Source organism: Meriones unguiculatus, chromosome 4 (genome assembly GCF_030254825.1).
Source record: "Meriones unguiculatus strain TT.TT164.6M chromosome 4, Bangor_MerUng_6.1, whole genome shotgun sequence".
Lineage (NCBI taxonomy): Eukaryota > Metazoa > Chordata > Mammalia > Rodentia > Muridae > Meriones > Meriones unguiculatus.
Genome location: NC_083352.1, coordinates 80,067,147 through 80,084,403, shown reverse-complemented (window position 1 = coordinate 80,084,403; position 17,257 = coordinate 80,067,147). Strand labels below are relative to the sequence as shown.

Genomic DNA, 17,257 nt, shown 5'->3' with positions numbered 1-17,257 from the left:
GCCTAGAATCCCAGCACTGAGGGCTGAGGCAGGAGGATCAGTAGTTCAAGGTCATCCTTGGCATTACAGGCAAGTTTTATGCCAGCCTGGAATTACAAGACACAAAAACAAAAACAAACAAATCACATAATATCTTAAAAGAGCTAAGTAAGCATTAACTATTTGGAATTTAGGTCAGTGCAGTACTTAACATTTTATGATTATATAATTCTATCAAAAAACTAATGAAACCTATCAAAAAAAAAACCAAACTAGCATTCTTATATACAGAATTACAAAAACAGTATTCTTCATTTAATAACACATTAGAAAATACTGTTTAAATAATAGCTTTGCTTAATCCTCTAAATTCTTCTAAGAATTCAAAGTTCCATATACCAAACAACAAATTTTTCTTGGAAGTGTAAGAAAGAAAGTTGTGTTTTGGTGCTGTCTACTTTGGTTGATACAGGAAAATGTAACATTATCATATAGTCATATCAAATGTCAGGGTAAAGCAATATATTTATGTAAAATATGTCAAAGTGATGTAGTTAATTTTATGAAATGGGATGGAGTAATATATTATCATACAAAATCAGTCAGAGTAATGCAGTATCACCATATGGTACAGGTCAGAACAATGTAGTATTATCTGATGGAATGGGTCCTGTGGAGGTTTAAATAAGAGCGGCCCCTATAGAATCATATATTTGAATTCTTAGTTGCTAAGAAGTGAAATTCTTTGAAAGGATTAGAAGGTATGAACTTATTAAAGGAGGTGTATCACTAGAAATGAGATTTGAGGTTTCAAAAGGCCACAGCAGGCTCAGCATCTGTCGTCTGTCACTCTGTCTCTGTCGCTCTGCTTATGGATCAGGACATAGCTCTCAGCTACTCCTCCAGCACCATGCCTGCCTGACACCTTGATAACTTAGCCTCTAAAACTGTAAGCAAGCCCCTAATTAAATGCTTTTTTGTTGTTGCTGTTGTTGTTAGTGTTGCCTTGGTCCTGGTGTTTTGTTTTGTTTTGTGCCCCAGCAAAAGAAGAGTGACTAAGAAAGCCAGGATAATAAAGTATTATCCTGTGAAATGAGTCAGGATAATGCAGTATCATCAGATGGAATGATGTGATGTAATGTAGTATCATATGGAATGGAGAAGGATAATGCAGTATTATCCTATGGAATGAGTGAGGGTAATGTACCATTATATAGGATGGTCTGAGTAATAGAGTATTGTCATTTGGGATGGTGCAGTTATCTGCAGTCTTTTGTTTTAGTGGATATGTTTTAGTAAAAATAGTTCGGAGTACAGAAACTTAACTTAAACAATCATATAGATAGATATAAGGATGGATGGATAGATAGACAGACAGATGGAAGATAGATAGATAGGCAGGCTGGTGGTTAAAAACGACTGCTGCCACACCCCTGAGGATCTGAATACTATTCCTGGGACCCACAAGGTTGAAGGGCAGAACCAACTCTCACAACTCTGCACACAGGCCATGTCATGTGCAACCTATACACACATGGGTCCTTTCACACATAAAATGTAACAAACATTTTAAGTACCTGCTTATAACATTTAATGCTCAAAGTATGATTTCTCGGTTTCCTTGATGAAAAAAAAATCTGTGGTATTTTCTCTGCAACATACTACCTGTTGCTTCAAAGTGAACAGAGGAGAACTTGAGTTGGTAAAAGACTGTTTCCACATAGGTAACATTCAGCATACCTCTCCAGCTTTGTAATGTTTGAGAATTGAAAACTCCACTGAAACGATTTTTTTCAGGACAGCTTCCAAGTGTAACTCACAAAGGCAAAGATGGGTCAGTAATGCTGCTGATGCGACAAGTGAGGAAAGGAGGCAAAGCCTAAAGCAGCATGTGCTGGTACAGACATAAAACAGATCCAGGAGTTGCAGCAGGGTTTGTAGCTGGGTAGAAGGATTTCAGAAACAGGGATAAGTACTACAGTAGCCTCAGGTTACAGAAGCTTTGGAACCTACTTTCCTTTGAAACACAACCATCAGCTTTGTCATTCCTAAGATTTTAAATTACCATTTAGAAAGGTAAAGGAATCTGGGCTTTGTTCTAAATTCAATCTCTAGCCCTGGGTATCCAAGCTACCCAGAAGAAGGGGTGGGGGATGGGCACGGTTATTATTCTATTAATGAGATAATCTACTTTCCCTTCTTAGAAGCCTCCTTGGTGGAGCCTCAGCTTGCCTACTGAGTTAGGACTCAAAAAGCATGGCCTTTTGTTTTACTTTTCTTTGTCCCTCTTTTGGGTACTGGCCAAAGGCTAAGCATACTTTTCTTGGCATGCTGGGCCTTTTCACTGTTTTTCTGAAGCCCCTTGCCTCTTTATCCATGTGACTGCTTATAAGCAGAATGGCTTTCTGTCTGTCCTTCTTTTGCCTTCACCTGGCAGTGTAAAGGCCCGTCTGGCAGGAATCAATCTATCCTAATGAGACACTTGTGCTCCCCTCTTTGGCCATCAGACTATTGAAAGAAAGGATCCCAAGAGATTAGAATTGCCCCAGGAACTTCCTTCTGGGATTAGGAAAGCCTTTTATAAAGCCCGCAGGGTAGCTAAAGGAGGAACTTGCTTGCCTAAAGAGGGATTGACAAGTGACCTTGCAGGAAAAGACCTGCAGCAAAGACTTGGCAAATAGAAGACTACACCTGGCTAGACTGCTTAATTATCCATATTTCTTGCCTTCTTACCTAAACCTCATGGTCAAGCATTTGGAGGTGTTGCTGTATCCTTTTGTCCCTCTTCTCAGTGTCCTCAGATTGAATAAATCTCCTTATTACAATTTTTATTATTAATCTGACTCTTTTTAATTGGCTTAACTGAGGAGAGGTGACTGAACCAGGGTTGTTAGGGCACAGGCCTTGACCCCTAAGTCTGGTTACAACAGCTGCAGAGATTTACATCCTGTCTGCTGTGTTGTTTTTCTCTTAAAGACTAATAAAACTGTCCTTGAGATGCCTTTTGATTCCCTGCCTAACTTCTTTTATTAAGGAGACTATGAGCCCAAAATGGGACCTCAGTTTCCTTGGTAACATGGGGCAGTGTGTGGTGAGGAAACCTCTGGCCTGCAGGTGCATGGAGGCAGGTCTAGAGGAGAATAGGCACATCCAGAGTCTTTTTTTTTTTTCAAGGTCTTCCAATTAGAAATCTATTAGGAAATTTATTAATAATTCCCTCTCTTGCCAAGTACCTGACTGGGCAGACATCTCATCCTAACAGAAGAAAACAAGAAACAGAGATGTACTGGTACCAGATTCCAAGGAGTAAATTACTAAATGTCTTGGCATAGCCACTTGATGTCATCTTGCAGGTACAGTAGGGCCTGACTGCTGTTCTGATAAATTATTACCAGTTCTTTGGTATTATTTATTTAATATAAATACAGTCCAGGTGAGTGAGCTTGACACAGTATGTACAGGTAGAGGTCGGAGAACAAATTTCAAGACTTAGTTCTTCTTCTTTCACCTTGGCAATTCTGAGAACCAAACTTATTTCTTCACCCTTACCAGCAAGTGCCCTTGCTACTGAGCAATTTCACTGACCTGTCATGTCCTAGGGGAAAAATATTCCTACCTCCATTATGCTTTTCCTCATGTTTATGTTGTGGGTTCACGTATCTGTGTGCATGTATGTGAGTGTTTCTGTGTGTGTTTGAAGTTGTTGGCAGTACTTGTGCAAGTGGTATGGAAGCCAAAGCTGACACTGGCTGTCTTCCTCATTTATTCATTTATTCATTTCTATTTTATGTATATGAGTGATTCACCTGCATGGATAGCTCACAAAATCTAGAATTCCCTGGAAATGTAATTCCAGATGGCTGTGAGCGCCACATGGGTGCTGGGAGTTAAACCCATGTCCTCTGGAAAAGCAGTCAGTGCTCTGAACCACTAAGGCATCTTTCCAGATCATAATCTCTACTCACCAAGGCAAAGCTCCTCACTGACCTCTGGACTGGCTGTTGTGGTTTGGTTACTGTACCAGCTTGTTGCAGGATTTCCTGTCTCTACCTCTTAGGCCTGAGATTACTGTAGGATCCTGGGCCGATCCTGGCCTCTCCTTGGGTTCTGGGAATCTGAACTCCGTTTTCAGGCTTTTACAGCAAGCACTTTTACCCACTTAGCCATCGCTGAAGCCCCATAATTTGTTCAACTACAATGTAGGTCAACCTACATTTTGGAATGACAAAATAACGGAAAGACACAACACATACACCGAGAAAGCATGTCTATCAGCTCTGTGCAAGTGAGCCATCTCAAGGGAAGGCGTGCGCCATGCACCAAGAGTGTGGCACGGTGGTCTAGGAGTTGTCAGGTACATTTTAAACTTACGTCACTGAGCCTCTCTCGAGAGCTACTCCGGTGGAAGGCCTTGGATTCTCCGCTGGCACTTTCGCTGTCACTGTCCCTGCAGCTGTTCTGTCCTGGTTTGAGCTGAAGGTGAAAGAGAAAAGCAAAACAGAAGAAAGTCAGAGGTATCCTTGCACATACATTTCTTGGATCGTGATCTGTGAGCCCTGAGGATGACAATTTAAAGTTCTGATCCTCAACATTCTATTTAGTTGAAACTTAAAAAAAAGTTGTCCTGTGTATGTGTGTATATGCGTGTGTGCATTTGTATATAAGTCTGTATGCAAGTGAGTGTGGGTAATTATGTGTGAGTGTATGTATGTATGCGTGTATGAGTGTGTATATTTGTGTCTATGTCCGTGTGTGAATGTGTGTATGTATGATGTGTGTGTGTGAGTGTATATGTCTGTTTGGGTATGTGTATGTGTATATATGTCTGAGTGTGCATTTGAGTGTATGTGTGTATTTGTGTGAGTGTGTATATAAGCGTGTGTGTATGCATGTCTATGTATGAGTGTATGTATGTATGTGTTTGTATGCATCTGTATGTATGCATGTGTGTATATGTGTGAGAATATATGTATGACTGTCCATGTGTGAATGCATGTATGTGAGTGTGTTTGTACGCATGTATGAGCATATGTATGCATGTGTGTGTATTTATGTGAAGTGTAAATGTATGTGCATATGTGTGTGCATGTGTATGCATGTGAGTGCTTGTATGTCTGTGTATGTGTGTGTGCATGTGTATGCATGTGTGTGTATATGTATACTCACATATGAGTGCAGTGCTATGGAGGCCAGAAGAGGGCACTGAATCTTCTGAAGTTACAGGTGGTTGCTGTGAGGTGCCTAACCCGAGTACTGAGAAGCAAGTGGTGTGTGTGTGTGTGTGTGTGTACGTGTGTGTATAAGTCTTTTACACAGGGTCTCATATGGCTAAATGACCTGGAACTGCTTCTGTATCTAAGGGTGACTTCCTCTATCCATCCCCGACTAGCTGGATTACAAACATCATCATTATTACCTGGTGTTATCCAGCACTGGGGATGGAGTGCAGGGCCCTGTGCGTACTGAGCAGACACTCTCCCAGCTAAGCCATACTCCTAGTCTTGTGGCATGACAGACTGGCCATCCTTCAGCCCTCACCTGAGTCCATCTCACCCACAGAGGCAATATCCCCTAACGCCCAAATGGAGCATTCTTACTTGCAACATCTCAATAAAGCCATTTTTTATTACTTTCTTCTAAACTATGTTTCCCAGAAAGACTTCTCTAATAGAGCTCAGAAAATAGTGCTAATTTCACTTTCTATCCTCCTGGGCCCTTTATGGACTGAGTTTTATCCCACACTAATGTGAAATTTACTAATTTGAACCTAATTCAGATGCAAGCTGCATGGTGTGTTATAGGTCAGAATAGCATCCTTTCAAATGTTCGCCTCTCAATCTTTGTAAATCAAGGATTTGGGGGCTGGGGTGTAGCTCAGTAGGAAGGGTGTACACCTTTAAATGTGAGCTCTTATCAAACGGGCTTCATCTCTGGCCCTATTAACTATGATACATTAAAAAACTCATTACATTTATTTTTTCCTGTATGTGCACACTATGGAGAAGGCACACATGTCTCAATGTATTTATAGAGGGCAGAGGATAATTTGAGGGAGGCAGTTCTCTCCATCAACCATGTGGGTCCCAGGAATGAAACACAGGTCTGCAGGCTTGGTGGAAAACTGCCTTTCCCAGCTGAGCCCTCTCACCCACCTTAATCTTTCCAAGTGCAAAAAGGGAGTACTATTGCAACAGTCATACTGACCATCACCCTGTAAGTGAACATATGCTCTGATTCAAAAGCAGCATCTTATTCTTAACTGGCAATATAGTTCACTCATAGGATAATTGCACAAAACCCTGGGTTTGATCCTCTGTATTTCAGAAACCCTGCCAGGTAACACACATACCTGTAATCCCAGTGCTGGGAAGGGGAGGCAGGGCTAATGGTAGTTCAAGGTCATCCTTGCTACACAGTGAGCTCAAGGGCAACCTGAAACACATGAGGCCCTGTCTCAAAAACAAGATAAGACAGGACGTATTATTTAACTGACTCTTTCATAATAGGATGAGGAAAACAGGAATGAGGAATGAGCAAACAGGAAGAATGAGCTCAGAGTTAGGCCAAAATCTTGAACCCAAACTCGTGATTCTATTGCTGTTTGCTAACTGGTTGACTACTCAGTGCCCAGGTAGAGGTTCACATAGAACACACAAGTCACAATTCTGCAGTGTATTACCATTTCCTTTCTATTTTAGCATATGTGGGGTGATGGCTTATCTTGCAAGGATTTAGTTCCTTGAATCCACATGGTAGAAGGAAAGAAACTATTCCTTCAAGCTGTCCTCTAACCACCATGTGCACCCACACATGCTCACAAATAAACAACTGTAATTTAAAATTAAAAAAAAAAAGAGTATCATGGAATATTCCTAATATACAACCAGCTTAACAAAACCTAGACACTGCAACTAGTCCCTTTACCATGCTTCTTTCATGAATGGGAAATTATTTTATAATGAGACTCACAACAGTCTTCAGAGGCTCAGATGTCAATTATCTGACTAAATGTTGATTTGGGCTGAGGGAAGAACCCAAGGAGGAAGGCAAGGAATCGGCTTGCTTGCATTCTCAAGGCCCTGACGGCAAACACACTTAAGTGAATTCTGTTTGGAGAACTGAACATAAAATCCACACCCCATGCTACCCCTTTTTCTTCCAAAGCCCGGCTCAAGTTTAAAGGAAACTTAGGATTTTAAGCTGTCAGCCAGCTCAATATTTCAAAGACACAGACTGACTACCCTAAGCACTAAAGCTAAACCACAAGATCTCAGGGAAGATGTGCTCATTCCTAATCCCACGAATATATTTCAAGCTGGTATTTTCAGCCACAACCAACGGATCATCTTGGGGTAGCATAAGTAGCTGAGAAGTTGTAATCCTTTGCCTGGAATTCCCAGCTATTACTTACAAGCAGGAGACACCACAAAGGCCAGGTGTGAGCTTAAACATTTAAAGACCTGAGAAAAATCAATCTGCTTGCATTGATTTGTCCCAACATCCACGGTGGCCAGCGTAAGAAAGCTTTTGCTGTAACACGGGCAGTGAGAAATCTGCAATGCCAGCTTTACATTTTATGACTGTGTTTACATAAAAATTTCTGTAACCCATTCTCTAATTTCACTGGAGACAACTGAATTAGACCAAACTAAACAAAATGAGGGAATGAGAATCTAGTATGGGTGGTGTTAATTCTATCAGCGGAGTTATCTTTTATAAAACATAAGACGCCAAGTTTTCTTTTCATTAGATTTCATTGTGGAAAACATGTTCTCTGTATTCTGGTACTGTGATCTCAGGAGCATGTCAACTGTTATTAATGGCTGGAATGGTTAATCTTCATTGTCAACTTGATGGGATTTAGAACTACCTAGGAGACAAGCTTCTGGGCAGGCCTGTGATGGAGTTTCTAGACTAGGTTAACTGAGGGAAGGTCTTTAATTATGTATTTGGGGGTAATGCAGGGGTAATGCAGGCATACAAGAATACAGGCAACAACTGTCATAGAATGAATAAAAAGGAGAGAATGAGAAGGGGCTGGCATGATGGCTCATTTGATAAAATGCTTGCTACACAAGCATGAGGACCTAAGTTTGGATCCTAAGATCCTAAGTAGAAAGCCAAGCATGGAGATATACCCTTCTAATTCCAGGGCTGTGAACACAGATGCAGTAGGATCACTACGATTTGCTGGCTAGCCAGTCTTGCCAAATCGGCAGGTTCTAGTTCAGTGGAAAAAGGGGGGGGGGGGAGAGGACACTACAACTCTAGATACTGTTTTGGTGATGTGCCTACATACACTTAAGGCCAATGATTTCGCCACTGCCATTCTATCAGAAACTGAAATTTACAAAACTGCTTCTACTTGACCAATATATAGATGATTCAACATTCAAAGCTGTTCAATGGACTTCAGAGTATGGAAAGGCTAGAAGGTTAATACAATGAGAGGAAAATGACCCAAGATCAATCTCATTGTATGGTCTTGAGAATAAACAAGAAGAAATTGGGCAATCAGAGCTATCCTACCAATTCTGACATCTACCAGCAGGTAGAGCAGAAGTTCCATCACACACCAGGGATCGTAGAAGCACAGTACAGAAAGCACACAACTCCCATAATAAGTATGATGCAGAGACACAGCTCTCACCCCGAAGAGGATGAGACATAGCTCATTCTAGAGCCAATTGTGGCTGACCATATACTGTGAAACGGACTTAGGCTTCCCCAAATTCCACATTCCAACATGGTAACAGTTTGATGAAGGTTTTATTTTAACAAAATAAAGGTCATAATGGAAAGCATTTTTCAAATACAGTGGTAGAAGCTTCAGATGGGTTAGAACAAAGCACAGAAATCATGACTACTGGCCTAAGATGCCATCTGAATGGGTCCTTCATCTTGATTGACAGAAACTAGAGATATGTTTGTACATTCCAAAGGATTTGCCTAATGCTTGCTATGTTAGAGAGGACCCAGATGTAGAGGGGAGCAGCAAATAGCTATTAAAAAGGCTACAGATGGCCCAAGATGATTTGGCTCTGGATTTGCAAGATGGCAACTTCTCCACATCACTGAAGTTCTAATCAGTTAAGCAGACAGTTTTAGAAGGTTCAGTGGCAGGTGCCCTTCTTTTCAGACACTTTCCTTGCACACGTGAATTCAAGATGAACAAAGAGGGAAGAACAGAGCTGAAAAGACAGTTGAGATACCTCAGTCAGCTGCCATGGAGCGAGCTTATTCTGTACTAAATCTCAGCAAAGAAGGGAATATTTCTAATCTTGCAGATAGTTATAACTGGCTAAATTCTCATATTAAGGAAGTGTGTATGTGTGTGTGTTCAGCGAAGAAGCACAGCCTTTTAGATGTATATTTTTACCAGTTATGGATGGAATCCCTTGGTGTGTGGTGTGGGATGCACTTCTCAAACATATCAGGAAGTAAGGAGAGCAGGATCTATAGATGGAGGACAGACAGACAGATAAAATGATAATATTTCGGACTTAACTATTGAGGTTACGCCACTAGGTTTCACTATCATTTCTATTTCAATCTTTTTTTTTTTTTTGGTGTGTGTGTGTGTGTGTGTGTGTGTGTGTGTGTGTGTGTTTCAAACTCACTATGAAACCAAGGATGAGCCTGAACTACTGATCCTCCTGCCAAAAACATCACAAGGGCTGGGATTAAAGATATGTGGCACAATGCCTACATAGTATGAACAGCTTTTAAAATCTAGTATAATCATGTGTGTAGAAAACACATCAACTCATTGTCTATCCCCATTTTAAAGATCTCTTCTACTATCATGTGTATGTGTGTATGTCTAACTGCATGTCTGTACATTTCACTGGGGGAACCCATGGAAGCCAGATGAGGGCATCAGATCCTCCAGAGTTGGAGCTACAAGCAGTTGGGAACCACCTAACGTGGATGCTGGGTACTGAAATTCAGTCCTCTGGAAGAGCAGCAAGTGCTCTTAATGCCTGCGGCATCTCTCCAACCCCATGTCACTTTTATTCGAAAAATCAAGAGTATATAGAATTTGTTATGATATAAAATATTTGGGTTGACAACTACCAAGAATTTTATGATATGAACATTGACACCAAGTTTCTTTCCAACTTGCCATACTTTTGGACTAAGTTCAAATGAGATCAAAAATAAAAATCTCATGACAGTGAAGGTTCCTCCTCTGTCCACAGCTATTTTTTAAAGTTATACTGTATTTAACTCACCATCAATGAAGGGCTGTTTGATGGGAAGCTGTATTACCTCTGTGGAGACAGAGAACAATTCGTGTTGCAAGTTCTGTGGTCATTTTTTCTTTTTTTAATAATGAAGACATTTTAGTACGTGGAGGTAAAAATGTAGGTTCTAGAATTTTTAAGACTTTGTTATAGACTTGTATTACCCCCAAATATATAATTAAAGACCCAACCCTCAGTATTTTAGAGGGGGACTGTACTAATTGGAGTAATAAAGTTTAAAGAAGGTGGGCTGGAGAGATGGCTTAGAGGTTATGAGCACTGGTGGTTCTTCCAAAGGTCCTTAGTTCAATTTCTAGCAACTACACGGTGGCCCATAACCATCTATAATGAGATCTGGTGCCCTCTTCTGCCCTGCATGCACATATGCAGGTAGAATACTGTATAAATAATAAATAAATCTTTTTTTTTTTAAGTTCAAAGAAGGCCACTGGGTTGGTGCTACAGGGTATCAGTGTGTCCTCCAAACTTCACTTGGGAATTCAATCATCAGAAAAATACTTTTATGGTTTGAGTGACAAATGTCACCCATAATTTCTCTTAAATGAACACTTGGTCACCATTTGGCTGTACTATTTGAGGAGATAATGGAACCATTAGAAGGTAAAGCCATGATGGAGGAAGCATATCACTGCAGTCTGCCTCTGAGTGTTCACTGCATCTCCCCACTTCCTTCTCTCTTTTCCTGCTTCCTGTTCCTGTAGCTGTGCCTTCTCTATTATTATGGACTTTGTATTTCTCTGGAACTATAATCCAAACTAGACCCTTTTCTCCTCAAGCTGCCTTTTTGTCATGGTATTTTAGCACAGCAATGGGAACGTGACTAACACAGGTGGTAAAGTAATGAGGGCTCTTCATGGATGGAATAATTTCACCACATCCTGATTGACAGAGTTGCTGTTGCAGAGGGTGTGCTACAAGTTCAACCCCTCTAACCTTCTCTACCTGGTTTGCTCTCATTCACTTCCACATGTTAAGACCCTAGGGCCCTCACACAATATTAGCCCTGTGCCCTGACACCTCCCATCCTGCAGAACCATGTCTCTAGTCTCATCCACTGATGATTATTGCTCTAGCGTGTGGAAATCTTTTATAATAAAAGAAAATGGGCTACCACAAGCACATAATAATCTATTCTAACCAGTGTCCCAATAAGATAAAATCAAAGTAGCACTGAGAGAGATGCTGGGATCCCCAAACACAGAAGAGAAGGCCACATGAGGACAAAGGGAGAAGGCAGTCACCTACAAGACAAGCACAGAGACCCATAAGACAACCAAATGGGAAAAAAAAAAAACAAAAAACAAAACAAAAAAAACCCTCTAGCATTTTCCCTTTTCTTTTGGTTTTCTGTGTGTGTGTGTGTGTGTGTGTGTGTGTGTGTGTGTGCATGTTTTTATTTTTTTAATCCAAGGGATAGAGCTTTTGCAAAGGCTAGGCAAGCTGTTTACAACTGAAAAGTATCTTTAGCTTCAAACTTGGACTACCATCCTCCAGAACATGAAAATATAAATTCCTTCTAAGATATGGACTGTGCATTTGTTATAGCATCCCGGTGAGACTGAGGCAATCCTTCTCTTCAGGGAACAAACAGCCTGGTGTCATTCTTCCCATCACAGAGGACAAGACAATAAAAACAAAACAAGCGTAGGTAACTGTACTTCTCTCTTTTTTTTCTTACCTGAAAGGTATGTCACCTCTCTCTCCCTGTTTGACCTACATCAATGAAGCTTTTGTCACTATATTGTCTTAAGATTGCTTCTGTCAAGTTCCTCAACAGTATGCCAAAGGCATTGGCTACAGCTCAGAGCAAAGGGCTCTAGCACTCTGTCTAATCTACTAAAAGTAAAATCAAGCTGATGTAATGACAAATAAAATCTTTCTCTACCCCTATGCTGCTGAATATTACTCAGGACACTAAGAACCATGTTTTAATTTAGAATTTTATGCTCCTTGTTTGTTTTTGTCTTGTTTTAAGACAAGTTTCATGTAGGCCAGGCTGGTGTCAACTTGCTGTGTACCCAAGTTTAACCTTGAACTCCTTATCCTCCTGACTTTCTCTTGTGAATGCTGAAATTGTAGGCCTGCACCACCACACCCTGGTTATGAGGTGCTATGGATGAAACTCAGCACCCATAACACTGAGTCCCAGCCCTGTCCTTGGTTTGTAACAGTGCAGAAGAGCTAACCACTGCCTTTCTATCCTGTACTTCTGCCCGATTTCTGAGGAAGCTTCACCACACAGTGTGCATTTCAGGTCAATCCATATTACCTGATTTTCTAATTTGGCTTCAGGCATATGTGTACCTTGGTGCATTTTCTTTGCCCTTGTAGGGACGGGCTTAGAGAGATGACCCTGCTGCCTAGTTGATAATATCTGGACTGAAGAGTCCAGGTGATAAAAGGCTATTTTTCTGAGGTGTGTCAATAAGCCAACTGGCAGGTAAATAAAGAGTGATGTACACTAGTTACCTTAGTCCAATTCTTTATCCTTCAGAATGTACAATGATGGATTTTCTTCTGGAAACTGATCATGTGTAATTTAAGTTATTTCAAAGAGTCAGGTATAGTAAAAATAAAAGGAAAAGTAGTATTTAATTACTGTTAGTTTAAGAAATCATCATTCTGGCATTTAAGACTTTTAAAAGTACTTGTTCTGCAAAAGGTCAAAAACCACTAAGAGAAGTTAATGGTTCTCTTAAGTATTATATGTGCTTAGTGACAAGATTGCCACTCTAATAATTTAGATGATGTGAAGCATTTAAGAGTCCTATTTATTTTACGAACAGGTTTTTTTTTAAAGAAAAAATTTCTTGTTTTGTTATAAGCCAAACCAGTTGAATTTTTCTTAAAATGTCTTACAATGGTAGAAACCTTAAAAAAAAATGTACTACACAGAAGAGATATAGATCAATGAGCTCAATGAGCTCTTCCTTAGCATATGTGAGTCTCTATATTCAATTCTCTGCACCATGAAAAAGAACAACAATTCTGTTTACGGGGCTGGGGATTAGAGTCTTCATGATTAGAGTCTTGCCTAGCAAACAGGAAGCCCCATGTGCCAAACTCAGTACTGCATATACCAAACTAGTCATGGTTGCATATTCTTGTAATTCCAGTATTTGCTAACCATAGGCAGAAGGATCAGAAGTTACAGACTATCTTTGTCAACCTGTCAAGTCCAAGGCCAGCTTGACCAACATAAGACTCTGTCACCCCAAAAGTAATTGCTCAATATTAATAGCAGTGCTTACAAAAGTAACTCAATCGGTTATAGAAGTAAAATGTGGACTAATTGAGAAAAAAATTAAAGCCATATGGAGACAATGGAAGCTTTTTTCCCCTGTCATATTGTAGATACAGTATACATGACTTCTGGTACATATACTCCTCAGGGCCGGGATGTGTTCTCAAGAACAAGAACACTAACATTAACTGAATTAACTCTACAGGTAAAAGGGGTCTTTGCAACTGTAAGCCAGGATGGTCCTCAGACCCTACACTGGCTTCTGTAGCTCTTACTAGTCTGGAATCTGAGGGACCAGCACCATAGGCCCAGGGTTTAATGAGTTCACTGCCACACACAGTGATATCTTACTGTTTCAGGAGATGCAAAGTTAAGAATTAAATCCTATTAAAATCCCAGTTTTAATAGGATGAAGAGATAAAGCTCATGTAATTTTAACTTACAGGAAAGGGAAATATAGGAAATTTATATAATATCTCAGTTTTACTATCTCCCTACCCAGACAGTACTGTAATGAATTACAAAGTAATGAATTATTTTGACAAAAGCAATACAAAGGGGAAAAGTTTTATTCTGACTCACAGTTCAAGTGTCTAATCCATCATGGTGGGGAAGTAAAGATAGTAGGAACTTGAAGGAACTGATCATATAGCATCCACAATCCAGAAACTGATCATGCCAATGCTCAGCTTGCTTTCTGCATGTTATGTATAGTCCAAGACCCCCTAATCAAGGAATGGTGCTGCCCACAATCAAGATGGATCACATACCAACTGATATAATGAAGATAATCCCCTTAGGCAGGGGGCAGGAGCCTATCTCCCAGGTAATTCAAGATTTTGTCAAGCTGATAATTAACACTAACCATCACACATGGAGACCCATCAATTTCCCAGCTACCACTATCTTGCCCAATACACATAGCACTTTAGTGGGAAGGAAAATATTCACAAAGGCAGAATTTCCAACCCTTGTTATGATTTTAGCTGATCTGCACGAATTCATAAGAAAGTTATTAATAGTCCTACTATACTCAGAGAAAAGAATGACAAATATTAACTCTAGGCCCCTCAGAAAAAGTAATTGGGATCACACATAGCAGGCATACTCCTTCCCACTGTAGATCCATTCATGTGGCCATTAACTAAAATCATGGTGACTTTAGTTGAGCTTTTCATTTTGAGGGCAAGAGCACTGAATTACTTTCTTTTCTGTTATTTTGATAAAACACCCTGACCAAAAGAAACTCAGGGGAAGTAGGGGTTATTTCTTCTTAGAGGCCACAGTCCATCATTGAGGGAAATCAGGGCTGGAATTCAAGAAGGAACTTGAAAGCAGAAACACATGGGGGAAATCAGTTTACTGGCTTAGCTTGGTTTCTTATTTAGCCTAGGATGACCTATGCAGGGGTAGTACTGCCCACTGTGGGCTGGGTCCTCCTACATGGTAGGCTATATGAAGCTGACAAAGATAATGCGGAATGTAACAGTGTTCCCCTCTCAACACGGGTGACAAGGCTGGAAGTGAAAGGGCCTGCTTCCTGAAGTAATGCAGATAACAGATTCTCATTGTCACCCAAAATATCACACAGGCTTCATGCAACTAAAACATGAAGAGATGTGACTACCAAATAAAACAAATGTGAGAATGTTGTGCAATTCTGTGCATCACAACATGTATGCATTAATGAGTACTTCTCAACTGACAGGTGGAGGAACCTGGACAGAGAAAGAAGAGTTTATGTAAGATAAAACAAAACAACACCCTAAAGAATATGAGCTGAATCCTGCACAAGCCAGTATTTTCAGTTTCTCAGAGAAGACACAAATAACTGTAAATAATAATAATAATAATAATAGGCAACTTTAAACTTAAAAAAAAATCAGCTTTCTGTAAAGAATTGTGTTGGTAATTTGATGGGCATTGCATTGAATCTGTAGATTGCTTTTGGTAAGATGGCCATTTTTACTATGTTAATCTTGCCAAGCCATGAGCATGGGAGATCTTTCCATCTTCTCATATCTTCTTCTAATTCTTTCTTCAGAGACTTGAAATTTTTTTCATACAAGTCTTTGACTTCCTTGGTTAGGGTTACTCCGAGGTACCTTATGTCATTTGTGGCTATTGTGAAGGGTGTTGTTTCCCTAATTTCTTTCTCAGCCCTTTTGTCTTTTGTATACAGGAGGGCTACTGATTTTTTTGAGTTAATTTTGTATCCGGCCACTTTGCTGAAGGTGTTTATCAGCTGTAGGAGTTCCCTGGTAGAGTTTTTGGGGTCACTCATGTATACTATCATATCATCTGCAAATAGTGATAATTTGACTTCTTCCTTTCCAATTTGTATCCCCTTGATCTCCTTCAACTGTCTTATTGCTCTAGCAAGGACTTCCAGCACTATGTTGAAGAGATATGGAGAGAGTGGGCGGCCTTGTCTTGTCCCTGATTTCAGTGGGATTGCTTTAAGTTTCTCTCCGTTCAGTTTGATGTTGGCTATAGGCTTGCTCTATATCGCCTTTACTATGTTTAGATATGTGCCTTGTATCCCTGATCTCTCCAATGCTTTAAACATGAATGGATGTTGGATTTTGTCAAAGGCTTTTTCAGCATCTAGGGAGATTATCATGTGTTTTTTTTCTTTCAGTTTGTTAATATGGTGGATCACATTGATGGATTTCCGTATATTGAACCACCCCTGCATACCTGGGATGAAGCCTACTTGGTCATAGTGGATAATATCTTTGATGTGTTCTTGGATTCGGTTTGCAAGTATTTTATTAAGTATTTTTGCATCAATGTTCATAAGGGAGATTGGCCGGAAATTCTCTTTCTTTGTTGAGTCTTTGTGAGGTTTAGGTACCAAGGTGACTGTGGCTTCATAGAATGAATTTGGTAATATTCCTTCTGTTTCTATTTTGTGGAATAGTTTGAAGAGAATTGGTGTTAGCTCTTCTTTGAAGGTCTGGTAGAATTCTGCGCTGAAGCCATCTGGTCCTGGGCTTTTTTTGGATGGGAGACTTTTGATGACCGCTTCTATTTCTTTGGGGGATATAGGACTATTTAGTTGATTTGCCTGGTCCTGATTCAGCTTTGGTAAGTCAAATCGATCAAGAAAATTGTCCATTTCATTTAGATTTTCAAAACTCAAGTGACAACACATGCTGGAGAGGTTGTGGAGAAAGGGGAAACCTCCTTCACTGCTGGTGGGAATGGAAACTTCTACAACCACTCTGGAAATCAATCTGGCGCTTTCTCAGACAACTAGGAATAGCGCTTCCTCAAGATCCAGCCATACCACTACTGGGCATATATCCAAAAGAGGCTCAGGTACACAAAAAGGACATTTGCTCAACCATGTTTGTAGCAGCTTTATTTGTAATAGCCAGAAGCTGGAAACAACCCAGATGTCCCTCAACTGAAGAATGGATGCAGAAATTGTGGTACATCTACACAATGGAATATTACTCAGCAATGAAAAATAAGGAAATCATGAAATTTGCAGGTAAATGGTGGGATCTGGAAAGGATCATCCTGAGTGAGTTGTCCCAGAAGCAAAAAGACACATATGGTATATACTCACTCATATAGACATACAACACAGGACAAACCCACTAAAACCTGTGCATCTAAAGAAACTAAGCAAGAGAGAGGACCCTAACTAAAATGTCCAATCCCCATCCGGAAAGGCAAAGAGGATGGACATCAGAAAAGAAGAAAACAAGAAACAACCTAGGAACCTACCACAGAGGGCCTCTGAAAGCCTCTGCCC

The 17,257-nt window shown here is 40.2% G+C and overlaps 1 protein-coding gene across 7 annotated transcripts in view; it reads right to left on the bottom strand.

Annotated features, from left to right (window-relative positions):
• Auts2 (activator of transcription and developmental regulator AUTS2) overlaps positions 1–17,257 on the bottom strand; it is a 1,094,751-nt gene that overhangs the window by 611,253 nt on the left and 466,241 nt on the right. For all 7 annotated transcript variants that reach the window (XM_060382248.1, XM_060382252.1, XM_060382249.1 and 4 more), the window contains one exon: positions 4,351–4,452. In XM_060382248.1, coding sequence (XP_060238231.1) covers positions 4,351–4,452 — 102 coding nt within the window. The remainder of the gene's footprint in view (positions 1–4,350; positions 4,453–17,257) is intronic.